General features: G+C 40.7%; 1 protein-coding gene across 1 annotated transcript; it reads right to left on the minus strand.

Annotated features, from left to right (window-relative positions):
- Positions 1-13287: 13287 nt before the first annotated feature.
- LOC123942494 (putative olfactory receptor 2B8) lies at positions 13288-14226 on the minus strand. Its single transcript, XM_046006453.1, has one exon. It carries the CDS (start codon positions 14224-14226, stop codon positions 13288-13290), a length of 939 nt encoding a protein of 312 aa, XP_045862409.1.
- Positions 14227-16245: the final 2019 nt, after the last annotated feature.

The raw sequence follows: 16245 nt of genomic DNA on the forward strand, positions 1-16245 counted from the left end.
AATGAAATGAATATGCAACTAAGAATACTTTATCCAGCTAGGATGTCATTCAGAATGGATGAGAGCTAAAGCACTTCCAGGACAAGCAGAAACGGAAAGAATATGTGACCACCAAGCCAGTCCTCAAATATTAAGGGGGATTCTGTAAATGAAGAGAAACCCCAAGAGTCACATAGACCAGAAAGGAAAAGAAAATCTATGGAAAGAGGGATTTTACAGGCAATACAAAGGCACTCAATTCATATCTTTCAATAGTCGCTCGAAGTGTAAATGGGTTAAATGCTCCTAGCAAATGACACAAGGAAGCAGATGGAGTAAAAAAACAGGAACCATCCATATGAGTCTACAAGAGACTCATTTTGAACCTAAAGACACCTCCAGATTGAAAGTGAGGAGATGGAGAACCTGGCTAATAGACCTCAGAAAGAAGCTAGGGTATCAATCCTCATTTCAGACAAATTAGACTTTAAACATAGACAGTAATAAGAGACATTGAGGGACCCTATATTATACTTAAAGGGTCTGTCCAACAAGATCTAAAAAATGTAAATATCTAGGCCCCCAGTATGGGAGCAGCCATTTATATAAAACAATTAATAACCAAAATAAAGATATTGATAATAATATATTAATAGTAGGATATGTCAACACTCCACTCTCAGCAGTGGACAGATCATCAAGCAGAAGAGGAACAAAGAAACAAATCCTGTGAAAGACTCATTGGACCACGTGGCATTGTTAGATATACACAGAACATTCTCCCTTAAAACACCAAGGCAGCATGATACTGGCATAAAAACAAACACGTAGACCAGTGGAACAGAGTAGAGAGCTGAGATATGGACCCTCAACTCTACGGTCAAATAATCTTTGACAAAGCAGGAAAAAATATACAGTGGAAAAAAGACAGTCTCTTCAATAAGTGGTGCTGGGAAAATTGGAGAGCTATATGTAGAAGAAGGAAACTCAACCATTCTCTTACACCATGCACAAAGATAAACTCAAAATGGATAAAAGACCTCAATGTGAGGCAGAAATCCATCAGAATCCTAGAGGAGTACAAAGGAGTAACCTCTTCGATATCAACCACAGCAACTTCTTTCAAGATATGTCTCCAAAGGCAAAGGAAACAAAAGCAAAAATGAACTTTTGGGACTTGATCAAGATCAAAAGCTTCCACACAGCAGAGGAAACAGTCAACAAAACAAAGAAGCAACCCATGGAATGGGAGAAGATATTTGCAAATGACAGTACAGACAAAAGATTGATATCCAGGATCTATAAAGAACTCCTCAAACTCAACACACACAAAACAGAAAATCATGTCAAAAAATTGGCAGAAGATATGAACAGACACTTCTCCAATGAAGACATACAAATGGCTATCAGACACATGAAAAAATGTTCATCACTAGCCATCAGGGAGACTCAAATTAAAACCACATTGAGATACCACCTGACACCCGTTAGAATGGCCAAAATTAGCAAGACAGGAAACAACGTGTGTTGGAGAGGATGTGGAGAAAGGAGAACCCTCTTACACTGTTGGTGGGAATGCAAGTGGTTCAGCCACTTTGGAGAACAGTGTGGAGATACCTCAAGAAATTAAAAATAGAGCTTCCCTATGACCCTGCAATTGCCTACTGGTTATTTACCCCAAAGATACAGATGTAGTGAAAAGAAGGGCCATCTGTACCCCAATGTTTATAGCAGCAATGGCCACCATCACCAAACTGTGGAAAGAATCAAGATGTCCTTCAATGGACGAGTGGATAAGGAAGATGTGGTCCATATACACTATGGAGTATTATGCCTCCATCAGAAAGGATGAATACCCAACTTTTGTATCAACATGGACGGGACTGGAAGAGATTATGCTGAGTGAAATAAGTCAAGCAGAGAGAGTCAATTATCATATGGTTTCACTTATTTGTGGAGCATAACAAATAACATGGAGGATATGGGGAGATGGAGAGGAGAAGGGGGTTGAGGGATATTGGAAGTGGAGGTGAACCATGAGAGACTATGGACTCTGAAAAACAACCTGAGGGTATTAAGGGGCGTGGGGTGGGAGGTTGGGTAACAAGGTGGTGGGTATTAGGGGGGGGCACGTGTTGCATGGAGCAGTGGGTGTGGTGCAAAAACAATGAATACTGTTACACTGAAAAGAAATAAAAAAAATTTAAAACAAACAATCAAACAAAAAAAGGAACTCCTCAAACTCAACAACAAAAAAACAGATAATCAGGTCAAGAAATGGGCAGAAGACATGAGCAGACACTTCTCCATAGAAGACATACAAATGGCTAACAGACACTTGAAAAAGTGTTCATTACCATTAGCCACCATGGAAATTCAAATGAAAACCACATTGAGATACAGCCTTACACCAGTTAGAATGGCAAAGGTTGACAAGGCAAGAAACAACAAATGTTGGAGAAGTTGTGGAGAAAGGGGAACCCTCTCACATTGTTGGTGGGAACACAAATTGGCACAGCCACTATGAAAAGCAGTGTGTAGTTTCCTCAAAAAATAAAAATAGAGCTACATTATGACTCGCAAATGCATTACTGGGTATTTACCCCAAAGATACAGACATAGTGAAAAGAAGGGCCATACGTACCCCAATGTTCATAGCAGCAATGGTCACAATTGCCAAAATGTGGAAAGAACCAAGATGCCCTTCATCAGATGAATGGATAAATAAGATGAGGTCCATATATACAATGGAATATTACTCAGCTATCAGAAAGGATGAATACCCAACTTTTACATCAGCATGGATGGGACTGGAGGGGATTATGCTAAGTGAAATAAGTCAAGCAAAGAAAGTCAATTATCATATGGTTTCACGTACTTATGGAATATAAGGAATACCATGGAGGACATTAGGAGAAGGACATGTGAGGGGGTGTGGGAATTGGAGTGGGAGATGAACCATGAGAGATTATGGACTCTGGGTAACAAATGGAGGGTTTTAGAAGGGAGGGAGTTGGGGGGTGGGTGAGCCTGGTGATGGGTATTAAGGAGGACATGGAACTCATGTTATACTCAAACAATGAATCATGGAACATGACATCAAAAACTAATGATGTACTGTATGGTGACTAACAACACACACACACACACACACACACACACACACACACACACAGAGGAAAAAAAAACCCAAATATTCACTTAAAGGAAATGAATCTGTTTCACACTGAGGGTTCTGTGTGTCCTTAAGAGCAGAAAAGTAGTTGCTTACCCAGAATAATAGGCTGTGTGGTTTCATGAGGCCTTGAGGGGATTTGCACCAAAGGAAGTTCATTTGATGGACTTTACAGTGACCATTTGGATATAACTGTCAGGATGTGGTTGAAACATAACAGAAAGCAGGAAATTTGTCACCATCGGGGATACACAGTGTACAGAACTGTTTTCCTACTGATATACATGAAGCATCACAATGGTGTCAAGACATATCCTAGGTGTTGATTTCAAGTGGGAATAGCGTGATGCTTTCGTGATACAGAGAGAACCTGACCGTGTGCATAATCTCCCCTAGCTGTCATTTACAGCCTCCAAATGCTGTCTCTGCAGCAAGATCACTTGGCATGAGCATGGCCAGCTCACGGGTTCAAGGCCCTGGAGATGCCAGTTAGCTGTCAGGATAGGGAACAGTAGAGTTATGCGTATGTGTCCAGCCCAAGACACAAACACATCTACCTGCACTGGGCTACAGTGTAGCATGTTGGAAAAACCTGCCAAAAATCAGAAACATTTCTATGACGATGGCGTTGTCAAAGCTCCAACCTCCATGGGAAAATAGGCTGTTTATGACAATATATACATGCAAAAACCCAGATCCATATCCCAAACCACATGAATGTGCAAACAGCTTGAGGTAAGATCTATGGGCTAGAATGTCAGATTCAATTTTTCTGGATGTTTATATTCATTACTCCTAACTCAGAATTGTATGACAGTTCATGCTGAGATGGCTATTTTGAAGCTTAGATACATGAAGATATTTAATAAGTAATATACATCTGATTTTTTCCCTTAAATTTTCTCTTGGTGAACCTGGTAAGGACACGAAATGAGATTTCTTATGAAATTAGGTCATTTCCCAATTAAAAAATATGTTACTGTGTTCAAATTATGTGGGTTCTTTGGCAGATGTGAGATACTGGAGCCATGATTAGTTGATGCCTCATCAAAGGATTTATAAAATGTTATGAAGACAGTATCTCAGTGGATTTTACCCCTTGAAATTTTTGCTGCATTACTAGCTAAAATGGTTAGAATATAAAATAGAGCTTAAGTCATGTACTGTTCAGATATGATAAAGTCTTCAAAAGTCATTTTTATCCAAAATCTATAAATAACTTATCAAACTCAATACCCAAAGAACAAATAATCCAATCAAGAAATGGGCAGAGGAAATGGACAGACATTTCTGCAAAGAAGACATCCACGTGGCCAACAGACACATGAAAAAGTGCTCAACATCACTCAGCATCAGGGAAATACAAATCAAAACCACAATGAGATACCACCACCTCACACCAGTCAGAATGGCTAAAATTAACAAGTCAGGAAATGACAGATGCTGGCGAGGATGCGGAGAAAGGGGAACCCTCCTACACTGTTGGTGGGAATGCAAGCTGGTGCAACCACTCTGGAAAACAGCATGGAGGTTCCTCAAAAAGTTGAAAGTAGAGCTACCCTATGACCCAGCAATCGCACTACTGGGTATTTACCCTAAAGATACAAATCCGAAGGGGCACGTGCACCCGAAGGTTTATAACAGCAATGTCCACAATAGCCAAACTATGGAAAGAACCTAGATGTCCATCAACAGATGAATGGATAAAGAAGATGTGGTATAGATACACAATAGAATACTAAGCAGCCATCAAAAGAAATGAAATCTTGCCATTTGCAACTATGTGGATGGAACTAGAGGGTATTATGCTGAGAAAAATAAGTCAATCGGAGAAAGACAACTATCATATGATCTCCCTGATATGAGGAAGTGGAGATGCAATGCGGGGGGTTTGTGGGTGTAGGAAAAGAATAAATGAAAAAAGATGGAATCAGGAGGGAGAAAAACCATAAGAGATTCTTAATCTCACAAAACAAACTGAGGGTTGCTGGGGGGAGGGGGGTAGGGAGAGGGTGGTGGGGTTATGGACATTGGGGAAGGTATGTGCTATGGTGAGTGCTGTGAAGTGTATAAACCTGGCTATTCACAGACCTGTACCGCTAGGGCTAATAATACATTTTATGCTTATAAAAAATTTAAAAATTATAAAAAAACTTTAAAAAAGAAAGTCATTTTTAATGAACAAGATATCACAAGTTACATAACCAACTTGTGTACCTACATGGATGCTTCTTATTACACATAAGCACTCTCCAGAGTATTACTAGCTGATGCTCCCATTGTCACTGGCAGATATGCATCACATCCTCCCCCTCTTGTGACTAAGTCTACATAAAACCACTGTCACCCTAGAGACATCACACTAGGTCCTGGTATCCAAGTGGATTTATCAGGACTGATGTTAAAAGGGTTTTCGTTGAGCTAAAATTTTGTTTCTCACTTGCCCACCTACTTCTGTGAAAACACTGTTATACAGTCAGCCTATGGGCCTCTCAATAGGAGTCACGATCACAAAATATAAAAGTGAAACGCTCCCCAATAATTGCCAGAAAATGCAAAAAGGTTAATATTTCCTGTTGTGTTTTATTGATTCTTGTTTTCCCTATGCCTATATAGTATGTGTTTGAATGTCTTCTTGCAAGTAGAAATGGAATAGTGTTCCCAAATGATTGGGAAGGGCACTTTACAAAGAACCTGCAGAGTTTTTTTTGTTTTTTTTTTTTTTTTTGACTCTTTTTTTTTATTTTTTTATTTTTTTTTATTTTTATTTTTTTTTAAATTTAATTAATTAATTTATTTTTATTTGCTTATTTACAGCATAACAGTGTTCATTGTTTTGGCATCACACCCAGTGCTCCATGCAGTACGTGCCCTCCCTATTACCCACCACCTGGTTCCTCAACCTCCCACCCCACCCCACCCCCTCCCACCGCCCCTTCATAACCCTCTGGTTGTTTTTCAGAGTCCATAGTCTCTCATGGTTCATCTCCCCTTCCAGTTTCCCTCAACTCCCTCTCCTCTCCATCTACCCATGTCCTCCATGTTATTTGTTATGCTCCACAAATAAGTGAGACCATATGATACTTGACTCTCTCTGCTTGACTTATTTCGCTCAGCATACTTTCTTCCAGTCCTGTCCATGTTGCTACAAAAGTTGGGTATTCGTCCTTTCTGATGGAGGCATAATACTCCATTGTGTATATGGACCACATCTTCCTTATCCATTCATCCGTTGAAGGGCATCTTGGTTCTTTCCACAGTTTGGCGACCGTAGCCATTGCTGCAATAAACATTGGGGTAAAAATGGCCCTTCTTTTCACTACATCTGTATCTTTGGGGTAAATACCCAGCAGTGCAATTGCAGGGTCATAGGGAAGCTCTATTTTTAATTTCTTCAGGAATCTCCACACTGTTCTCCAAAGCGGCTGCACTAACTTGCATTCCCACCAACAGTGTAAGAGGGTTCCCCTTTCTCCACATCCTCTCCAGCACACGTTGTTTCCTGTCTTGCTAATTTTGGCCATTCTAACTGGTGTTAGGTGGTATCTCAATGTTGTTTTAATTTGAATCTCCCTGATGGCTAGTGATGATGAACATTTTTTTATGTGTCTGATAGCCATTTGTATGTCTTCGTTGGAGAAGTGTCTGTTCATATCTTCTGCCCATTTTTTGATATGATTATCTGTTTTGTGTGTGTTGAGTTTGAGAAGTTCTTTGTAGATCCTGGATATCAACCTTTTGTCTGTACTGTCATTTGCAAATATCTTCTCCCATTCTGTGGGTTGCCTCTTTGTTTTGTTGACTGTTTCCTTTGCTGTGCAGAAGCTTTTGATCTTGATGAAGTCCCAAAAGTTCATTTTTGCTTTTGTTTCCTTGGCCTTTGGAGACTTATCTTGAAAGAAGTTGCTGTGGCTGATATCGAAGAGGTTACTGCCTATGTTCTCCTCTAGAATTCTGAAAGATTCCTGTCTCACGTTGAGGTCTTTTATCCATTTCGAGTTTATCTTTGTGAACGGTGTAAGAGAATGGTCGAGTTTCATTCTTCTACATATCGCTGTCCAGTTTTCCCAGCACCATTTATTGAAGAGACTGTCTTTTTTCCATTGAATATTTTTTCCTGTTTTGTCGAAGATTATTTGACCATAGAGTTGAGGGTCCATATCTGGGCTCTCCACTCTGTTCCACTGGTCTATGTGTCTGTTTTTATGCCAGTACCACGCTGTCTTGGTGATCACAGCTTTGTAGTAAAGCTTGAAATCGGGTAACGTGATGCCGCCAGTTTTGTTTTTGTTTTTCAACATTTCCTTAGCAATTCGGGGTCTCTTCTGACTCCATACAAATTTTAGGATTATTTGCTCCAGCTCTTTGAAAAATATCGGAGGAATTTTGATCGGAATGGCATTAAAAGTATAGATTGCTCTAGGCAGTATAGACATTTTAACAATGTTTATTCTTCCAATCCAAGAGCATGGAACAGTCTTCCATCTTTTTGTGTCTTCTTCAATTTCTTTCATGAGTGTTCTGTAGTTCCTCGAGTACAGGTCCTTTACTTCTTTGGTTAGGTTTATGCCCAGGTATCTTATGGTTTTTGGTGCTATAGTAAATGGAATCGATTCTCTAATTTCCCTTTCTGTATTTTCATTGTTAGTGTATAAGAAAGCCACTGATTTCTGTACATTGACTTTGTATCCTGCCACGTTGCTGAATTGCTGTATGAGTTCTAGTAGTTTGGGGGTGGAGTCTTTGGGGTTTTCCATATAAAGAATCATGTCATCTGCGAAGAGAGAGAGTTTGACTTCTTCCTTGCCAATTTGGATACATTTTATTTCTCTTTGTTGTCTGATTGCCGTTGCTAGGACTTCTAATACTATGTTGAACAAGAGTGGTGAGAGTGGGCATCCTTGTCGTGTTCCTGATCTCAACGGGAAGACTGCAAGCTTTTTCCCATTGAGGATGATATTTGCTGTGGGTCTTTCATAGATAGATTTTATGAAGTTCAGGAATGTTCCCTCTATCCCTATACTTTGAAGCATTTTCATCAGGAACGGATGCTGGATTTTGTCAAATGCTTTTTCTGCATCAATTGAGAGGACCATGTGGTTCTTCTCTCTTCTCTTATTGATGTGTTCTATCACACTGATTGATTTGCGAATGTTGAACCAAACTTGCAACCCAGGGATGAATCCCACCTGGTCATGGTGGATAATCTTTTTAATGTGCTGCTGGATCCTGTTTGCTAGGATCTTGTTGAGAATCTTTGCATCCATATTCATCAGTGATATTGGTCTGAAATTCTCCTTTTTGGTAGGGTCTTTGCCTGGTTTGGGGATCAGGGCAATGCTGGCTTCATAAAAAGAGTCTGGAAGTTTTCCTTCTGCTTCAATTTTTTGGAACAGCTTCAGGAGAATTGGTGTTATTTCTTCTTTGAAAGTTTGGTAGAATTCCCCAGGGAATCCGTCAGGTCCTGGGCTCTTGTTTTTTGGGAGGTTTTTGATCACTGCTTCAATCTCATTACTAGATATCGGTCTATTCAGGTTGTCAATTTCTTCCTGGTTCAATTTTGGGAGTTTGTAGCTTTCCAGGAATGCATCCATTTCATCTAGGTTGCTTAGCTTATTGGCATATAACTGTTGGTAATAATTTCTGATGATTGTTTCTATTTCCTTGGTGTTAGTTGTGATCTCTCCCTTTTCATTCATAATTTTATTAATTTGGGCTTTCTCTCTTTTCTTTTGGATTAGTGTGGCCAATGGTTTATCGATCTTATTAATTCTTTCAAAAAACCAGCTTCTAGTTTCATTGATACGTTCTACTGTATCTCTCGTTTCTACCTCATTGATCTCTGCTCTAATCTTGATTATTTCCCTTCTTGCATGTGGAGTTGGTTTGATTTGTTGTTGATTCTCCAGTTCTTTAAGGTGTAGAGACAGCTGGTGTATTCTGGATTTTTCAATGTTTTTGAGGGAGGCTTGGATGGCTATGTATTTCCCCCTTAGAACCGCCTTTGCTGTATCCCATAGGTTTTGGACCGAGGTGTCTTCATTCTCATTGGTTTCCATGAATTGTTTAAGTTCATCTTTGATCTCCTGGTTGATCCAAGCATTCTTAAGCAAGGTGGTCTTTAGCTTCCAGGTGTTTGAGTTCCTTCTGAACTTTTCCTTGTGATTGAGTTCCAGTTTCAAAGCATTGTGATCGGAGAATATGCAGGGAATAATGTCAGTCTTTTGGTATCGGTTGAGTCCTGCTTTGTGACCCAGTATGTGGTCTATTCTGGAGAAGGTTCCATGTGCACTTGAGAAGAATGAGTATTCTGTTGTTTTAGGGTGGAATGTTCTGTATATGTCTATGAGGTCCATCTGGTCCAATGTTTCATTCAATGCTCTTATTTCTTTATTAATTTTCTGCTTCGATGATCTGTCTATTTCTGAGAGAGGCGTATTAAGATCTCCTACTATTATTGTATTCATATCAATATGGCTCTTTATCTTGATTAATAGTTTTCTTACGTAATTGGGTGCTCCCATATTGGGGGCATAGATATTCACAATTGTTAGATCGTCTTGGTGGATAGTCCCTTTAAGAATTATGTAGTGTCCTTCTGTATCTCTGACTACAGTCTTTAGTTTAAAATCTAATTTATCTGATATGAGAATTGCTACTCCGGCCTTCTTTTGAGGCCCATTGGCATGAAAGATGCTTCTCCATCCCTTCACTTTCAGTCTGGGTGTATCCTTAGGTTCAAAATGGGTCTCTTGTAGACAACATATGGATGGGTCCTGTCGTTTTATCCAATCTGCAACCCTGTGTCGTTTTATGGGCGCATTTAGGCCATTCACATTGAGAGTGATTATTGAGAGGTAGGTTTTTATTGACATCGTGTTGCCTTTGAAGTCTTTCTGTCTATAGATTGTTTCTATATTTCTGTTCAATGATATTCTTAGGATTTTTTCTCTTTTATAGGACCCCCCTTAATATTTCCTGCAGTGTCGGCTTGGTGGTTGCATAGTCTTTTAAGCCTTGCTGGTCTTGGAAACTCTTTATCTCTCCATCCATTTTAAATGTCAGTCTTGCTGGATAGAGTATTCTTGGTTGCATGTTCTTCTCATTTAGTACTCTGAATATATTTTGCCAGCCCTTCCTGGCTTTCCAGGTCTCTGTGGAAAGGTCTGAGGTTATTCTAATGGGCTTTCCTCTGTATGTAAGAAGCTTCTTTGTCCTAGCTGCTTTTAAGAGGGTCTCTCTTGAAACATAATTCCCCATTTTAACTATAAGGTGCCGTGAGGACTTTCGAGAATCTAAAATCTTGGGAGGAGATCTTTCTGCCTCTAGTACATGAACATTGTTTCCATTCGTGAGATTGGGAAAATTTTCATAGACAACTTCTTCCACTATATCTTCTAGACTTCTTTCTTTTTCTTCCCCTTCAGGGATTCCAATAATTCTGACGTTGGAACGTTTCATGGCATCGTTTATTTCCCTGATTCTGTTTTCGTGGCTTCTGAGCTGTTTGTTCCAGGCTTCCTCCTGATCCTTTCTCTCTATCTGTTTGTCCTCCAGATCACTAATTCTATCTTCTGTCTCAGTTACCCTAGCTTTTAGAGAATTTAGATTGGACTGGAACTCATTGAGAGCATTTTGAACATCATCCCTGGTGGCTTTCAGTTCTGCCCTAACATTGTGAACATCATCCCTGGTGGCTTTCAGTTCTGCCCTAATCAATTCTGTTTGGTCATCCATGGCTTTCTCCAACCTAGCTATTGCCTGGATAATTGTTAGTCTGAATTCCTTTTCTGACATATTGTCTATGTCGATAGCCATTAGTTCTGTTGCAGAAGGCCCATCCTCTGTATTTTTCTTCTGTTGGGTATTCCTCCTCCTAGTCATTTTGGTAAGAGATGACTAAACAGATGCAGCTGGACTTATCGATTGTGGTGCAGTCAATGTGCACCCTGGAACACTTCTGTGCAATCAGGATTCCCCACCCAAATGAGAGAAAAAAGAAAAGAAAAAGAAATAGAGAAGAAGAAAGAAAAAAAAAGGGGAAAGAAAAAAGGAAGAAAAAAAAAGAGAGAGAGAGAGAGATAGGAAAAAAAGGGAAGATATAAGAGAAGGCTCAGCCCAAATGGGCCACAAGGTAAGATTTGTGGAGTATACAAACAAAAACAGACAGACAAAGAGCGATAAAAGTATATGACAAGAGAAAAAAATATGTATATATAAGCAAAAAAAAGGGAAAAACCTCCTCAGAAAGAACCCCAAGTATAAGATTTATATATTATCAGGACAGACACAAATTCACAGAAACACTGACAGAAGGAAAAATTGGGAGAATGGTTATAGATTCTCAGTGTGGGTGAGGAAGCTTATTTTGATTCTTCCTGAAGGTATCTTGATGTTTTTGTTAAGGGACTCAACTTTCCTAAGTTACAGGGGGATTAGAAACTGGTTTGCCTATAGGGGTAGCATTGATTGGGGAAAGGGGGTTACCTTGAAGTTTAACTCTATATGTATAGTAGAAAATAAAAATTAAAAAAAGAATAAACTAGACTAAACTAAGTTAAAATTAAAAAAATAGAAAAACAAAAGAAAAACACGGGTGTATGTATCAAAAATTTCAGGTTAGAAGGTTATTAAAGAATTTGATGTACTGGACATCTCAGTGTGATGGTAAATAGGTTAAAAAATTATCTGTATGTATAAAAAAAAACCAGAATATTGGTAAAGAGTTAAAAATAAAAGTTGTATTTATGAAGTAGTGGTGGTTGTTCTCTTGTAGTCTTTTTTTTTTTTTCCTTCCTTCCTGGTTGGTTTTCTGGGGGAGGGGCCTGCCACATGGGTTTTCAGACAATGATGTTCCCTGAGTTAGTTCCTCCAGCTCCCCTCAAGGGGGTGAGCTCTTTTTTTTTCAGGAAACTGTTTTTTTTTTTTTTTTCAGCCTTTTGTTCTCTGGGGGTTTTTATGTTCTTTCATCTGCTTTCTCTCGCCTTGACAGCTTTTGATGGTTTTTGGAGGTTTAGAGGAGAGCAAACAGCACCCCAACCTCCCTCTCAGAGAGAAGCCTCAGACTGTTTTGCAAAAGCTGCTGGCAGAGTTGGTTCTGGGTCACTGTCCCTGGGGATGCAGGGGCTCCTCGTTGTGCCCAAAACCAGGGCAGCGGTGGCTGTCTAGGCAGCTCCAGACCGCCAGAGAGGTTTCGAGCAGAGATCGCGCACTGAAATTTTCCCGCTGTCCTGGGCTGGGAATGTCTGGTTTTTCCTGCTGCCAGAGCTCCAGGCTAGCGCCTATGAGCACCTTTCCCAAGGGAGGGTGTGGGACGCGCGCGTTTCAGGATTGCCGTCAGGCCAGGCTCCCAGCCCCTCATGGGAGACAGACCCCACTCGTTCTCAGGCGCGCTGGCGTTCAGGTGCACTCGCGGCTCAGGGACTGAGTCCTGATTTCTCCGCCACACTCTCTCTGGCTCCGCGCCAGGGGAGGCTGTCCTGGGTCCGGGGACTTAGGTCCCTGACCCTAACCGCCCAGGTTCCCACTATTACCCCCCCCCCCCGCCACCGCGATCCTTTGCTGTTTGTTTTTTGAGTGCTTTCAACCAGACTCCAAGTTAATGCTGGTCCCCAGACGCAGAGCACTCTCGTGTTGGGGTGTTACTTTCCAATCGGTCACCTCTGGTGGCTCCCTCCCCCATTTTGTTTATCTTCCGATATCAGTCCGATGCTCCCAGTCTGCTTTACCTGCCACTGGCGTCTTCTGCTCCAGTAGAGATCCAGACGTGTATAATTCTGATCTCAGGCTGATTTCATGGGTGGTCGGAGTTCTTTGGTAGGTAATCAGCTCACTTTAGGGTACAGGTTGAAATGGTGCCTCCTCCTACTTCCCCGCCATCTTGCTCCCCCCAACCTGCAGAGTTTTAAAAAATAATAGTATGATGCAGATGCTCTAGGACACTTGGTCGTATCTCTGAAGGCTGCATGAATCCATGGACTTAGATTTTGAGCACTCACTTACATAAAAGCATCAGGTAAGGAAATTCCCACAGAACAACTGCCAGAAGAAATTTCGGAAGACAGGGAAAGGGGACAATTATCTTAAAAGCTCTAACATTCAAAGTCCTCCATCAAATGGTCTTCCCTGCCCAGTCATCTGGAGTCCTGGCCCCTGCAAAACACCTTTGTCATTGCTCCCGTCACATCCTTGTTCCGCAGTGTATATATGACAGGGTTGACCATGGGTGTGACGACAGTGTAGAAGAGAGAAACAAACTTGCCCTGATCCTGGGAGTAGTTGTTGCTGGGCTGGAGGTAAGCATAGATGGCCGTGCCATAGAACAGGGAGACCACTGTGATGTGGGACCCACATGTGCCAAATGCTTTCCTCTGCCCTGCAGATGACTTTATTCTTAAGACCGCCCTGACAATCTGACCATAGGAGACTGTGATTAATGTCACAGGTATGAGGAGAATTAGCACAATGACGAAGAAGAGCACAGACTCATTCACAGTGGTGTCAACACAGGCAAGCTTGAGCAGTGGGGGGATCTCACAAATGAAGTGGTCTATTTTGTTTCTCCCACAAAGTGGTAAAAGGAAAATGAGGACTGTCTGCACTAAGGAGTTGGCAAAACCAATAAACCATGATGCAGAAGCCATGAGGGCACAGAGACGGGGGTGCATGATCACGGTGTACTGCAGGGGCTTGCAGATGGCTGCATAGCGGTCAAATGCCATGGCCCCTAAGAGAACGCATTCTGTGGATCCCATCCCTAGAGAGATGAAGAGCTGAGCCACACAGCCACCAAAGGAGATAGACTTGTCCACTGTCCTGAGATGAACCAGGAGCTGCGGGACAATGCTTGTCGTGTAACACAGGTCCAGAAAGCTTAGGTTGGAGAGGAAAAAGTACATGGGAGTCTGAAGATGTGGGTCCACTTGGGCCAAGGCAATGATGGTGGTGTTTCCCAGCAGAGTGAACAGATAGAAGATCAGGAGGACCACAAAGAGGACTAGCTCCAGTTGAGGCTGGTCAGAGAACCCCAGCAGGTAAAACCCCGTGAAAGAACTGCCATTTTTCTGTTCCATCCTGTGTTAGCACATGTTTCCTGTCAGGATGAATCATTTAGGAATTTTAAAAGAAATCTTCAAAAAATTAAATAGTTAGTGTGGGGTGGGGTTAGGGTACGAATCTATCATGTTAAAAGACAGGGTCATGGGATTTTATCAGCAATTATTTTAATAAATGATGTATACTCATTTATATTGATATGGTTTTTACCAATACAGTGGCCAACACTTTGCTCTTCCTTCTGCAGATATCTATTTCTCACATTACAAGTAGAGTTGTTTTAAAATTCGTGAAAGTTAGGAATAGTTCCTATCAACATTCTAATCAGAATAAACATTTTCAAGAGTTATCCACTTGTGTAATCTATGAACAAAGTGTATGCTTTACATCACCCTCTATCATAGGTAATAGCATAGAGATAAGACAGGTACATTCTCAAAGCAAAGACAGATCAAAGCACCATAAAAGAATCCTTAAATTAGTACAAGGAAAGACCTAAGTAAAGGGATATTTTGGTATTATACAAAATCTTTGACATCCATCGACATTAGGCTAATTATCCCCTTTGTGGAAGTTCTCTTAAAAGGTAAGTGATACTGGACCCAACACATGGCCAGCTCTAAGGGGAGACTGATGACCATTTTCATCCAGCTGCTTAGTACTAAAGAAGCATAGTTCTGCACTTGCAGAGTCATAGGGAAGCTCTACTTTTAATTTCTTGAGTAATCTTCACACTGTTCTCCAAAGTGGCTAAACCAAATTGCATTCCCACCAACAGTGTAAGAGGGATCCCCTTTCTCCACATCCTCTCCAACACAAATTAAAAATAGAGCTTCCCTATGACCCTGAAATTGCGCTACTGGGTATTTACCCCAAAGATACAGATGTAGTGAAAAGAAGAGCCATCTGTACTCCAATTTTTATTGCAGCAATGGCCACGGTCGCCAAACTGTGGAAAGAACCAAGATGCCCTTCAACGGATGAATGGATAAGGAAGATGTGGTACATATACACTATGGAGTATTATGCCTCCATCAGAAAGGACGAATACCCAACTTTTGTAGCAACATGGACGGGACTGGAAGAGATTATGCTGAGCGAAATAACTCAAGCAGAGAAAGTCAAGTATCATATGGTTTCACTTATTTCTGGAGCATAACAAATAACATGGAGGACATGGGGAGATGGAGAGGAGAAGGGAGTTGAGGGAAATTGGAAGGGGAGGTGAACCATGAGAGACTATGGACTCTGAAAACAACCTGAGGGTCTTGAAGGGGCAGGGGGTAGGAGGTTGGGGTAACAAGGTGGTGGGTATTAGGGAGGACACGTGTTGCATGGAGCACTGGATGTGGTGCAAAAACAATGAATACTGTTACGCTGAAAACAAATAAAAAAAAATAAAATTAAAAAAAAGAAGCATAGTTCTATACCAACCAAAAAGGCGTTCGATAATGAGTATTCCAGCTTTATCCTATTCAAATGGTATTCAGTGGTATTCAAATACACTACATTTTTAATTCTTCCAAGACTTTAAAAATCCAAATTGGATATGATTTTAGACCCACTGATGTGTGAAAGGAATTGGTACAAAACTGCCATAAACTAAGTGTCCATAAAATCCAAATAGAGAATGTAGTATTTCACACTATTTTATACTTCCTTTGATTTTCTATACAGATGTATTCAGTGATATCCACATCAGAAAGTCTATACACAAAAAATTTCTTAATAGAATTCATATATAAAAGTATTTGAGACTGTCTAAATGTGTACAACAGGGTATATGTCCTGACTCACATCAGGTAAGAGCAAAAAATCAACCAAAGATAAACTCGAAATGGATAAAAGACCTCAACGTGAGACAGGAATCTATCAGAATCCTAGAGGAGAACATAGGCAGTAACCTCTTCGATATCAACCACAGCAACTTCTTTCAAGATATATCTCCAAAGGACAAGGAAACAAAAGCGAAAATGAACTTTTGAGACATCATCAAGATCAAAAGCTTCTGCACAGCAAAGGAAACAGTCAACAAA

Source organism: Meles meles, chromosome 5 (genome assembly GCF_922984935.1).
Source record: "Meles meles chromosome 5, mMelMel3.1 paternal haplotype, whole genome shotgun sequence".
NCBI classification, from domain to species: Eukaryota; Metazoa; Chordata; class Mammalia; order Carnivora; family Mustelidae; genus Meles; species Meles meles.